The sequence below is a fragment of the Gopherus flavomarginatus genome, chromosome 9, assembly GCF_025201925.1.
Source record: "Gopherus flavomarginatus isolate rGopFla2 chromosome 9, rGopFla2.mat.asm, whole genome shotgun sequence".
In the NCBI taxonomy this organism is placed as follows: Eukaryota; Metazoa; Chordata; order Testudines; family Testudinidae; genus Gopherus; species Gopherus flavomarginatus.
Window position 1 is genome coordinate 4402863 of NC_066625.1, and position 13587 is coordinate 4416449.

Genomic DNA, 13587 nt, shown 5'->3' on the forward strand with positions numbered 1-13587 from the left:
GTTTCTTACTGGGCTCTCACCCTGCAGGTCTCAGATTGGTGCAAGTCACAGTCCCCTGCCCCGGCACCCAGTGTCAGTGATTACAGCACCCGGCGGGGGGCGGGCGGGTTTACACCGCTGCTGGGTTTGGCCCAGCGCCCCCAGGAGCCTGTGCGCCCCCTGCCCAGGACTCTCCGCAGCGCCTGCGGACCCGGGACAGGCTGAACCCCGGCAGCGCGGGGCCCGGCTCGCTTGCGTTGCCCGGCAGCGCCCCCTGGCGGCCCGTGGGCGGCGGCCCTGGCCCGGTGCCCGCAGGAGGAGCCAGGCCCGGCCCCGGGGTCAGTCGCGGCGGGCGAGCGAGCGGCAGCGGCCATGTCCTTCTGCGCCTTCTTCGGCGGGGAGGCGTTTCGGGGCCACTTCGAGCCCGGTAGGAGCGCGGGGCCGGCGGGGGCTGCCCAGGGGCCGGCCGGAGTGCCCCGTCCATAGGGGTGACCATGGCACATAGGGGTGACCGGGCTGCTGTCCCTAGGGGCGGCTGGGCTCCCCCTGTCCATAGGGGCCGGGCTCCTGTCCATAGGGGTGGCCATGGCCCCTAGGGGTGATCAGGCTCTTGTCCATAGGGGTGGCCAGGCTCCCTCTGTCCATAGGGGTGGCTGGGCTCCCACTGTCTATTGGAGCCGGGCTCGTGTCCATAGGGGTGACCGTCGGCCATCGTGTGTAGGGGCCGGGCTCCCCCTGTCCATAGGGGCTGGGCTCCTGTCCATAGGGGTGGCCATGGCCCCTAGGGGTGATCGGGCTCCTGTCCGTAGGGGTGGCCATGGCACATAGGGGAGGCCGGGCTGCTGTCCATAGGGGCGGCTGGGCTCCCCCTGTCCATAGGGGCCGGGCTCCTGTCCATAGGGGCGGCCGTCGGCCGGGGGAGGGGCGGCCATCGTGCATAGGGGCTGGGCTCCCATTGCCCATAGGGGCGGCTGGGCTCCACCTGTCCATAGGGGCCGGGCCTCTGTCCATAGGGGTGGCCATGGCCCCTAGGGGTGATCAGGCTCTTGTCCATAGGGGTGGCCAGGCTCCCTCTGTCCATAGGGGTGGCTGGGCTCCCACTGTCTATTGGAGCCGGGCTCCTGTCCATAGGGGTGACCGTCAGCCATCATGCATAGGGGCCGGGCTCCCATTGCCCATAGGGGCGGCTGGGCTCCCCCTGTCCATAGGGGCTGGGCTCCTATCCATAGGGGTGGCCATGGCCCCCAGGGTGATCGGGCTCCTGTCCATAGGGGTGGCCAGGCTCCCCCTGTCCATAGGGGCGGCCGGGCTCCTGTCCATAGGGGTGGCCGTCGGCCGGGGGAGGGGCAGCTATCGTGCATAGGGGCTGGGCTCCCATTGCGCATAGGGGCGGCTAGGCTCCACCTGTCCATAGGGGCCAGGCCCCTGTCCATAGGGGTGACCATGACACATAGGGGTGACCAGGCTCCTGTCCATAGGGGCCAGGCCCCTGTCCATAGGGGTGACCATGGCACATAGGGGTGACCAGGCTCCTGTCCATAGGGGCGGCAGGGCTCCTGTCCATGGGGGTGGCCTTCAGCCAGAGGGGCTGGGCTACTGAGGCTTGGAGGTAGCAGGAGCCCCTTTGCCAGTCCCCTCCTGGTAACACGGGGGCCCTGATCAGCCCAGCCGTGGGGCCTGAGTATGAGCTCCCCCAGTCCCTGGGTGGCCGCACAGAACCCCAGACCCTCTCTGCAGGGTGCTGCGCCCCCAGTGTCTTCCCATCTCCTGGCACAGTGTCACTCTGAACTGGATCCTTCCCGGATGCCAGCCAGGCCCCGCGAGTCACATGAATCCCCAGGAGGAGCCACCTGGCACCCCAGCCAGTGCATGGGAGTGGCTGGTAGCTCAGACTCCCAGAGCCAGCTAAGTTCGCAATAGAATGAGCTGGGCCCAGTCTTGCTGGACAAACGATGCCAGGGCTGGGGTCAGCAGGAGGTGGGTGTGGACCAGGGCTTCTGTTCTGAGCTGTGCTTGGGCCAAAGGTGCATAAGGAACAGGCCAGTGTGTGTGTGTGTGTGACAGAGAGGACTCAGAACTGTGTCATAGGCCCTGTACTGCTTGTAGCTAAATGGGATTCTCTTTAGTTCATGTGACAGGGGCATGCGATTTGCAGCAGAGGGCTCTGAGATTTCATCCCTGCCACTGCCATGAAATCCTTAGTCACATCTTGGCCACTGGAAAGTGACAGCAGGTGGCGGTAGGTTTGGCTAAGTTGTGTAGGTGACCTGTTGGTGTATCCTGGCCTGAGTCCATGCTTAGCAGGGCTGTATTGTAATCTTCTCTGACCTTGAGCTCTGTCTGGGCAGCAGGATCCAGGTGTTCCAGGTGCCTCACACACGATTGAATTTGCACGGTTAGTGCCACCCGAAGTTAACCCGTCATTTCTCCTGTCCCGCTCCCTAGGCATTTACGTCTGCTCCAAATGCGGTTATGAGCTGTTCTCCAGCACAGCAAAGTACCAGCACTCGTCTCCGTGGCCGGCCTTCACTGAAACCATTCATGCTGACAGCGTGGCCAAGTATGAAGAGCGGCCAGGCGCCTTGAAGGTGCTGATGAAAACCTTGTAGAGAGTAAAGCAGAAGCTTGCCAGCTCTCCCTGACTTGTCTCTGTTAAAGGGGCCACTCCTGTGCCTGCTGCTCGCACTCTGAATAGCAGCACAAAGGGAGCGGCCGTGAGTTGGCCCTGGTTCATTCGTTTTCCTCCCTTGCATCTTCCAGGTGTCCTGCGGCAAATGTGGTAATGGGCTGGGCCATGAGTTCCTCAACGACGGGCCGAAGAGGGGGCAGTCTCGCTTCTGAATATTCAGCAGCTCGCTGAAGTTCATTGCTGCAGGTGAGGGCTGCACCCGGATGGTGTCTCTGGATCGGATCTGCCTGGTTGGTTAGCGTCTCCAATGGTTTCCAGGGTTTGAACGAGGGCATGTTTAATAAGAATGGATTTGTCTAGCATCCACGTTTGGTGACTCCATCTCCAAGGACCAGTGTTAAGGCCACCCTCCTCCCCATTCCCAAACACAGCTGAGGCGTTGAGAGGACCCTTGGGAGTACTCTTGTTCAGGCCTGCCTCCTGGCAGGGAGTGAGGTGCCTTCATTTGTTTCCCTCTTTCTTCCATCTCTGTTAGTAAGGCAGCCACTGTCCAGGATCGTGGCCGTTGTGGCAGAAAGCGCCCAGGGGGCCTCAGGCTGACTCGATTAACAAATACTGGGAAATGTTCTTCCCTGGGGCCCTCTCTGGTTAGGTCAATGGGAACAGGAGCAGGCACCAAGCTAACAGAGTGATGAGGATGTAGCCACATTGGTAAACTGCTGGGTGTGGTCCCACTGATCTCGCTCTCTGGGAGATTTGCATTGATGAGCTGCGTTGTGCTTCACATTCAGTTAGAGGGTGGCTGGTTTTTATTAGGTCATTGGTGACGGGCTCAGATAAACTGAGAAGCAACCCGGAGTCCTAAACAAACCTTCCAGGCCTTTAGATTTTAAAATGAATAAATAAATCAATGCTCCTCTGAACTTCCTGGGCCAGAAGCAGGGAGTGTTGGAGAAGTCCCTTCCAGCGAGCTTTCCAGTCCAGTGCTGCGGATCCAGAGGGGTTTGGAGAAGCAGCTGAAGAGTTTGAGATTGTAAAGGAAGGACAGGGAAACGTGAGTCCATGTGAATGGGGCTGGGAGAGTTAGCTAGTGCAAGTTGCCAGAAGAAGGCAAGGGCATGGGATGTGGGTTTTGAACCGGGCTGTAGCTTTATTAGTCAAGTTACATCCAAAGTTCCCATCGGGGGACAGCCCAGTGTGGTCATTCGCACCCCATTGATCCTTTGCCAATCCTTGGGGTCCCCCAGCGCAGGGGGAGCCAACCATCACAGTAGGAGGGTCTGAGGGCACCTTGACTTGCCCGCTAGCATCTCTTCCATTTTTGGGGGTTGAGCAAGAGCGGACCTTGACCAGCACCTCCGTCAAGCGCATTGGAGAGGCAGTCCCCCTGGAGTAGTGCCCTGGCCCCTGATTCACGTTAGACACACTGCCTCCATCCACCTTTCTGGATCTGGAGCCTAAATCAGCAAATTCCTGTGCTGGGCACCTGCCAACAGTTGAGACAACTAAACGACTCCCAGATAGGTCCAGCTGTGCCCTCTGGGAGTGGGGAGAATCCCAGACCCCGGTTGCCCTAACCCCTAAGTTTCACTATGAGGAAGGTGAAAAAACAGAATCAGCTTTAGCCAAGCTGGTGGTCTGGGAAAAATTTCTTCCCAGCCCCGAAGTGGAGACAGCATAAGCCACTAAGACCTAGATAAGGGGGGCAGGGTGGGTTGGCTGCTGGAAACCAGCAATCAGGAAGTAGCCCTGTGCACAGAGCTCCTATCAAGGCTCCAAATCCTGCGAGACCTCAATCCTACACTGGAAGTGCAGTGTGGGCTGGAAATCTCATGAGCCCTGCCCTGTCCTTTTGCCCTCTCCCATCACGGGAGGCTCAGGGCATTCTTAGCTAGGTTCCTCCTGTCTCTCTGCCCCCTTCCAAAGTGTGTTAGAGATGTTAACGATGTAAGTTCTATAATGGCCTTGTTAAAGAGGTAAAGATGGCCCCCATTTTACAGATGGGGAAACTGAGAACAAGAGGGCTTCATCCTGCTGCCAGAGGAGTTCTGCAAAGCAAGAATCAAGGTTCTGAGGGACTTGCCCAAGGGCAGAGAGGGTGCAAGAGCAGAGCCAGAATTAGAACCAAGAACTTGGTGCATCCGGCTCGTCCCGCTAGTCACCAGACCACGGAACTTGTGAAATATTAACTGTGTTCATCAAAACGTCCGGTGTGTAATTAGCAGGGGATTCCAGAGGAGTGGTGTTGAAATGCTGACTCCTTGATTTTGTTTCCCCCTCTCTCAAACAAAGCAGAACAGGCCCTTAAGAAGTAAGCGGGCTGCTGGACTCACTCGCTGCTTATAGTGGACTCCTACAAGCTACCCATTGTTTCCTGTGATAACGGTTTGGGATCAAGTGTCTGTGTGCTCTAAATGAGAATCTAGTGAAGCAAAGAACCTCCAGGCTTCTGCAATACAACGCCTCCCGTCAGAGATCTGCACTGAGTGCTGGGTGCTGGTTTGTCGGCTGGGAACATGAGGTTGGGGGAGCAGAAGGGAAATGAGGCACTGATCTCTGGTTCCCTTTGCTCTGTCAGGTGGGTTATCTCCTCCGTATAGCGAATGTTGCACAATGTGACAACTTCTGCTTTGAACCATCTGGTTGCAAACTTGTACATAGTTAGGGCCCTACCAAATTCACAGTCCATTTTGGTCAATTTCACGGTTATAGGATTTAAAAATTTGTGAATTTCATGTCAGCTATTTAAATCTGAAATTTCATGGTGTTGTGTCGGTAGGGCTCCTGACCCAAAAGAGGGTTGGCGGGAGTCACAGGGTTATTGTAGGGAGAAGGTCGTGGTATTGCCACCCTGACTTCTGCACTGCTGCCTTTCTCCAGAGCTTGGCGCCTGGCCAGCAGCTGGTGCTTTCTGGCTACCCAGCTCTGACCACAGTGCAGAAGTCAGGGTGGCAATACTGTAACCCCCCTACAATAATCCTGCACCCCCTGCCGCCCAAGTCCCCTTTTGGGTCGGGATCCCCAGTTTGAGAAACACTGGTCTGCCCCATGAAATCTGTATAGTACAGGGTAAAAGTACACAGAAGATCAAATTTCACAGGGGAGACCAGATTTCATGGTCCGTGACTTGTCCCCTAAATGTAGTGAATGGGGGGGAAGCAAATGCTGTATCTCCTTCTCCTCCATCAGACCCTACTCCCAGCTCTCCCATGTCCCAAAACAGCCAGCCTCTGCCCAGTACCAGCTACTGAATTTCTTCTCTCCTGTCCATTATAAGTAGCGTGCATGATGGGTGAAATCCTGGCCCTGTTGATGTCAATAGGAGTTTTGCCATTGTCTTCAAAGGAGCCAACATTTCACCCTTTATTTCCAGAATGAAATACGGAGATAATGGGTGGAGATTTGGAGCCCTTATGCCCAGAGTTACTGCATTGAAATCAGTAGGGAGTGACGCTGGATGTAACTGAGATTCGAATCTGACCCCATTCTCACATGCTATTTTCTGGTCTGGGATCATGGTATGAATTGCCCTAGGTAAACCCTTCCAGGATGGTTAGGGTAAGGATGTTTGGATGATCCTACCAGATAATGCTCTAGGTATTTTATCTGTTTTGCACACAATAGAAATAATTTTAGAAGATAATTTGACTTCATTCTGCGTTGGGCCTGATTCTGATCTCTCTGTGTGCTGGTTTTATTACTGCCTTCGCAGAGTTATTCTTGATTTACACCGGAGTAAGAGAGCTCAGAATTGGGCCCTTTCAGCAAAAACTTGCATACCTCAGGCTTTGGAAATCGTGTGTGAATTACCTCTAGATACAAAAGGGCTGTTATATTTATTTCCCCTTGAATCAGCACTTCATCCTCCCCTTCACCACAATGCCCATCGCCGTTCCCTTGGGCTGGAATGCGCATATCTTCCCTTAAACCCTAGACCCTTGTTTGTTCCTTGATCAGTCCACGGGGACACCAGTACAAATGCACGACGGGTTTGCTTTCTCCTCCTGGAGTCTCTCCGGCTGTCTCCATTCTGCTCTCAGTGACGTTAGTGTAACCCCAGAGTAACTCCGTGGGTGGTGGTGGATTTACGCCACATTAAGATCCTGATCCTACTGCCACTGAAGTGGGTGGCAAAACTTTCACTGGCTTTGGCGGTGTAGGATCACCACTGACCCTAAGTGAGATCAGAATCTACCTCCCAGCTGGACTGGTGCAGCTCCAAGGGCCATCTTGAACCTGCATACTTGACGGTAGAGCTCCAGGAAGCCCCCCTTTACCCACAGCAGCCCTCTTATGGATCGAAGATTGGAGGTGCACAGCATTACGATGAACTACAGCGCACTAGGGAACTGGGTCCACCCCCAGTGGGCAGAGCACTAAGGCACACTGATGGCAGTATTACGGTTCAGCTGCACTGAGGGGCACTTTACAAGCTGCAGTTTGCCTGCTGAGGTGCAGCCCAGGGGTGGAGGGGAGGTGACAGGGACACCGTGCAAAGAACGGGACATCCCAGCTTAGCACTGGGCCTTTGTGGCTGCTTTGTATCTGCCTCTGTAATTGTTGAACTGATAATAAACCATTGATTCATTGTCCCGGAGCAATAACTTGCTTTGTGAAGCATTCCTCATGCTGACTCCTGCGGGGAATAAATCCCAGTTTTCCTTTTCTGTTTTCTGGATCGTCTCAGTATTGAATGGCAGGATTAGGAGAGAGAAAATAGATTTATTATTATTTTTGTCTGAGTGCCCAAAGATGTACTAGACACGTCACAGTCACATGTCTGAGACTGTAACCTCTGCCTTCCTGTGCATTTGTGCAGTGCCTCGCAGAAGCCTTGCTGCTGCCTAGGAGCGACTGGAGTGCAGATAACAAGTTTTGTATTGCCACCCATCACCATAGTGTCTGGGCCCCTTCCCCATAAAATCGACAGCAATAGCGAAATCACTAATGGACTTCACGGAGACTCTGGCACGTCTTCCCTTTTGGGGTGGAAGTTCTGCTTGGGAAAGTGTTTCTAGTTCTGATTTTTTAAAAAGAATGTATTCCTTTACTTTGTTTAGGTTTGTTTGTTTCATGGCCATTTTTGTTTTTTTGGTTGGCTGGGGTTGGTTGGAAAGAAGGAAGTCAGTGCTGTGGCATTATCATGGTGAAAGGGCCTTTTGGAAGGAATCTCACCAACCCAGTTGCAAGTTTGTAGCTCCAGAGTCTCACACTTTATCAGGAGGAAACTGCCTCTGAATGGGTTTATTTATTCTGACAAGATTCCTTGTCTCCTGTGGCCAGTCGTGCAGCTTCCATCTGGCTGACTCACTGGAAAGGGACAGTGTGTACAGACAGACACACACGCGCACAACACACACTTTTGGTCAAGAGCGAATGCATTAAAATATGAAACCAAAACGAGAAGTGTTTTCAGTAGCAGTGGCTGCAGCGTGTTAGAATCATTAAGTTCTGACTGATGCGAGCTTGATTGTTTTACAGTGAGACTGACATAGGCGTAATTTTCTGTACAGCATTTGTCCTCGCTCATCTCCATTACTGTGTCTAGGCAGCTCTCTTTGACCGCGCTCTCCTTAATCTGGAATCTGCCTGAGCCTCATGCCTCTGCTAGGGTGAAATCTGCCTTCTGGGATGGTAGGGAGCCAGTCAAACCTCCTCCTGCTGTTGCCCCTGGCCTTTGCATAGGGGGAGCACACCTCTCTTGTTTTCCCTGATGCACAGCTCTGACTCCAGCTGCTACCAGATATTGCTGCCTGTGCTCTGACTGTACATGGATGAGCACACCAGTTCTGGCTCAGTTATGCTGGTCGCTAATCAGATTTCTGTATTAGGTCCAAGCTTCTCCACAACTGATTAAACCTTTGATCCTCTGATCTGGTCACCTCTGAGCTTCGGAGAAGGTCATTGGCTTGTAACTTCAGGACCTAGCCACCACTGCAAGTCCAGGGCCATGTCTGCTTCTTGCATTTAGCACTGCTCCTGAAGAGCCTGCTTGGACATGGCTGGGACACCTTCCCACTTCCCGAAGCAACGCTGACGCCTCAGCTTTTGGGTTTCCGTCTTTTTCGGGTGGTGTGGAATTGCTGTGCACCTCACCGGGCCTCTGGAGGGCAGGCAGGATGTGAGTGATGTTACTGACGTGCATCGTCCCATTGGACTAGATATCCAGGCTCAGATGGAGAAGACAAAAGGGGACAGTGAGGATGGAATCTGGCCAGGGCCAGGGCATAGGAGGAGACAGAGGTGGGGAAAAGCCATGGGCAGCTTTGGAGACAAGGAGCAGCATGAGTGTGCTAGGGAAGTGGAGTGAAAGTTGCTATCCTAACTCACTTCAGTGCCTGGCAGCCCTCTCTGGGAAGGGCCAGCTGAAATCTTGTGGCCTCATTTTTGTCCTTTCTTACTGTTACAGCTGTAGGCTGAAAGGAAGGCTTCCCTGCAAATCCACTCTCCTCCCCCAAGCACTTGAATCCAGTTTCCTTCCAAGCCTTATTTATTAAAAAACAAAACCCGATTCGCTTTCCAACCAAGCTGTTGTGCGTGTCAGCCTTCAGCCCCGAGCAGCCTTAAAGACAGGCAGTGGTGAACGTGGGTTCAGTAGAGCTAGGCTCTCCTGAGGGCGGGGAGAACAGCCTCTTAGGTGACCTGATCATTGCTTTGCTTGTGAAAACAGGTTGAAACCTTGTAGCAAGCAAAGATTCTCTCTCTCCAAGCTCTCTTTGCGGAGAGGAAACGCAGAATCATTTACAGCAATGCAAAGGCTGCAAGGACAACGTCCCTGAACCCCGACTCAGAGCGTTGGACATGATGCCGTCTGCGCCGAAGTAAACTACGGGGGAGTGCTGCTGGCCAAGACCACAGTCCATCAGGAAGGCTGGTGGTGGTGGGGTCCCCAAGACTGGAATAATGGGGATGTAGGACGGGGGGTACAGCCTACAGGGTGGATAAGGGGTGTGTTGGCCGAGTTTGTGGGGAATGGGCAAACCCAGGACTGGAGCATCAGGGGAGCCTGGATTGAGCACACAGGCCAGGTTCACAGTGCATTGGGTGAGTGCCGTGCAGGGAGCTCAGAACTGAAATTGCAGAGGTTGCTGCTGGAGAGGACTGAGGTGCATCAGCAGAGCTGTGGGTAGCTGTCGAAAGGGGGCAGAACTGGATTTGTCTTATTGATGATTTAATATAGAATAGTGCTGGTGGATCTGTTAGTGTCACCAATTTTCTATCACCCAAACTTCAAGCTCCTGAATTCTGTGTAATGCCCCCGCCCCCAGCCGAGCTGAGTATTCTCCTCCCCTTCACTCTGGTGCAGGCCCCATTGTCTCTGAAGTTAGTTTGTTTGTAAGGAAAAGATCTGATTAGTTCAGCCTCTAATAGCTGTATCACAGAGAGAGACTTGACTTAGATTGTCAGCTCTTTGGAAAGGGACCATATTTTTGTATATATGTTTGTACAGCACCGAGCACAATAGGGTCCTGGTCTATGACTGGAGCTCCCGGTGCTCTCATCATATAAATAATAATAATAATTGATAATTACTTCTTTTGGAAATGGCCATAGTATTCAATTGGGTTTAAATGTCGACTTGAAGTACCCAAAACAGACACTAGGGGGTGCAGTTGCCATTCCAAATTTCTCCTTTGCCCAAAGATGCACATAGAGGTTTGTTTTCCCACTGGTGCCCTTCGCAGAAGGAGTTGACTTATCATGAGCATCCAGTTTAAAGTGACATTGCTTGTGAGCAGTAACAAAGGAAACAGGAACCGTTAGCTGGGAGCAAGGGCTGGAGTGGGACTGAGCGGATTCAATTGTTAGAAGCAGTGATTTCGAAGGGAAGTAGGGGGTGTCTCACACCCACCTGGCAATGGACTTACATTGCTGAGGACGATACTGCAGCCCTGCACATGGGCCTGATGTGCTAACAAAACACGGAGTAACAGATGTTCCTTCCCCGGAGAGCTTACACACCTAAGCCCCGCCACTCAGGGCTGAAGCCGTTTCCCTTGCCCAGTAAGTCTAACGCCAGCCCTGGCGGCACCATTAAAACAGGGTCCCGCCCCACAGTTTGAGAACCACTGCCCTAGTGCCTAAGCAGGGCTACAGACTTGGTCCAGGAGCGGGGGGAGACCAGCATAGCAAGGATTCATGCAACGAGAGGCTTTTAAGGGGCGAATCCTGCCCTTCCCTCAATACGACATAAGTGTCAGACCTTTCGCAGGCTGAGTTACACGCTGGGTGCCTAGAGCTGAGAGAAGCTGCAGAACTGGTGTGTGTGTGTGGAGGCGTAATGCAGGATTGTGCTCTGCGGGTGGGATATGGCCAGGGCAGCGTGGAGAAGTGCGGGCTTAGGAATGGGGATGGCTGGTGGATCCATACATGGCCTGAATTCCCCATGACCCCTGGGGGCAGAGCTGGCCCTTCCCAAAGCCCCCCTACCTCATCTCTCTGCCGCAGCTGCCAGTTTAGAGTCCATCCCTTAAGCACTTGTGCATGTGCGGCCTTTGTCTCTGGGCTCAGGGAGTGGGGGTGCCAGAAGGACAATCCCCTCCCTCTGGTCTTGACCCTGTGAGCACTTCTACCAGGTGTGAGGTGGTTGTGATTCCATGTGAATGTGAGCAGACCCTCCAGGGGGGTGCAGATGAGGGTCCGTGCTGGTCTGAGCCCTCTGCCCTAGGCAGTGGGGGGTCCCAGGCCCCCTGCTGGCCCAATCAGTGATGCCTAGTGAGAAGGGGGCAGAGAATGGGCTGAACAGTCAGCCACTTAAGCATGAACTTCTAAACAAAGATCCGAGCCTCCCTCTTGCTCTCAGCATGCACAGCAGTGATCTCGTTAGGGCAGGGTCAGGTCTGCACCCCCCGTTCTTGGGTGCTGCTACCTTCTGTCCTTTGCGCTGTGTGGGAGCTCCCCTCAGGCAGTGCAATTGAAATGCCCATCCACTGCCTGGGCCTGATTCTGAAACCATTGAAGCTGCTGCAAGGGCTGGCATTGGCTTGGACAGCAGCATTGGTACGAGAGCAAAATTAACAGGACGGTGCGGATCTAAGTTTTATGAGCTGACGGCACCTTGCACTATGGCGACCCCACTCCCTTTCTATTGCCGGGGTCTTGTGTCCTGCTTTATGCCAGCAGAACTCAGTGTCACTCTGGCCTGAATCCAGCCCAGGTGTTGTAGCTGTGAATTACGTCTCCACAGCATCCCGCTATTCCCGTTTTGCAATCTGCAGGCTGCCCAGTGAGCATTAGCTTCTCTGAAGGCTCCTGCTAGGCTTCTCTCTCTTTGCTTGGATAGGCCAACAGCTTGGGTAGCATATAATAAAATCTCCTACAATACTCACGACTTGTTCGCAGCAAAAGGTCTGGAACATGCCTCCTTTCCTGGCTTTGTCACACGTGGAACACGCTAAGGATCTCAGTGTTGACTAAAGACTTTCAATGAACACACGAAGCCAGGAACAATAGGTGGTCGCGGTCCTTCAGCGACCAGCTCCAGTCCAGTAGGGCTTGCCAACCCAAAATCTTTGCAGGAGTCTGCAAGTCTGCTGCTTCTTCCTTTGCCCCTTTCGTAACAGTCTATACGTTGATTCTTAGTTCGCTGGCACAGTGCAGGGTGTGCCTATAAATCACCGCTTGTTTCCTTGATGGGCATCGGTGAACGTTATTCTGTGCCAGACGAAGAGCTGACGAGTCCCAGCAGGACAAGGAATGGGGTATCTGCTGGGATAGCATCCAGGGCAATGAGTGACGGAGATTATTTAAGGTCAGGCACAGCACTTTGTGGCAGGATGCAGATGCCTCAGCTGGGAGCCGAGTCACTGCTTTGATCTCCTGCAGGTGTACAGGGAGGGCTGGCGAAGGAGGACTGAAGGCAGGCACCCAGAAGGGACACAGGGTACAGCTCCCCAGTGGAGAGAGGAACCTCCGAGGAGGCCGAGTTGCTAAGGGACTGGCGTGTAGCCAGGGCTCTCGTTGAATCTCTCCCCCTGCTCAGTCGTTTGGCTGCTGAGGCTGCTCTCCTGCACCTAGACCAGGTGGCTGGGTGCCTCCAGGTGGCTCAGGAAGCGGTAGTGAAAGGAAGAGCTTTGGGGCTTTGGTGGGGGCCAGTTTGTTTCAGTCTATTGGGCCAGCTCCTGCAGTCTTTCCAAATGTTGCATTCAGGCAAACTCCTAGGCACGTCTCTGAGCAGGCACTGAGTAAACCTGCAGTAAAAGCCGGCTGTGGACTTCAGGGTCTTGCCCACTGGATTTTGTAAACACCTTTGTGAAAGCAGAATGGAACCCAGTTCTACCCCTATGACATGGGGCCTGATCCTGCAATGTGTCTAGCCCCTTCTGTGACGCTCTGACCATCCTCACTTCCCTGTGATGTGGGTGGGAGCTGCGGGTGCTCAGCATCGCACAGGATCAGCCCCTAAGCCAGAGAATCATAGGAATGTAGTCCTGGAAGGGTTCGGTCCAGCCCCCTGCGCTGAGGCAGGACCAAGTAAACCTAGACCATCCCTCACCAGTGTGTGTACAGCATGTTTTTAAAAACCTCCCTTGCTGCAGATAAAGCCCATTACGACTTGTCCTGCCTCCAGTGGACATGGAGAACAACTGATCACTGTCCTCTTCATAACAGCCCTCAACATATTTAAGTCATAATTTAGCTTATACACTAATATTGCGGGTTCTTCCTGTTTATTCCCAATATGCCTTGCATTTGTGTGTAGACACATTAGCCCTATTGTAATGAAATGACCCAGAACATTTGTGAATAAGATGGGCTGGAGTTTCTTTTTTCCCCCCTGTCTGAAATGCTCGTCTCCTTGGTCAGGCAGACCCCATTTCGTCCTGCTCGCCTAGCTGGCTTGCAGAGCTGGAGGGGAGCAGGGTGTTTGGACTTTTATTGAGATTCGAGTGTCTCAAGTTAACCTCGCCTTGCTAGCTGCCCAGGTGCCACAGTGATGGGTGCTGTATAAATACTGCAGTGATGATAACAATCGTTGG

The 13587-nt window shown here is 53.6% G+C and overlaps 1 protein-coding gene across 3 annotated transcripts; it reads left to right on the top strand.

Moving 5' to 3' along the window:
- Positions 1–302: 302 nt before the first annotated feature.
- On the top strand, positions 303–7200 carry MSRB1 (methionine sulfoxide reductase B1). Of its 3 annotated transcripts, none has more exons than XM_050967324.1 (4): positions 303–406; positions 2425–2567; positions 2740–2902; positions 4609–7200. In XM_050967324.1, the coding sequence occupies exons 1-4, from the start codon at positions 352–354 to the stop codon at positions 4680–4682; spliced, it is 435 nt and encodes a 144-aa protein (XP_050823281.1). In that variant the 5' UTR covers positions 303–351; the 3' UTR covers positions 4683–7200. The 3 variants fall into 3 exon arrangements, with proteins under 3 accessions (XP_050823281.1, XP_050823282.1, XP_050823283.1); XM_050967325.1 differs by having other exon boundaries at positions 2740–2854; XM_050967326.1 differs by having other exon boundaries at positions 2740–2854; positions 4901–7200.
- Positions 7201–13587: the final 6387 nt, after the last annotated feature.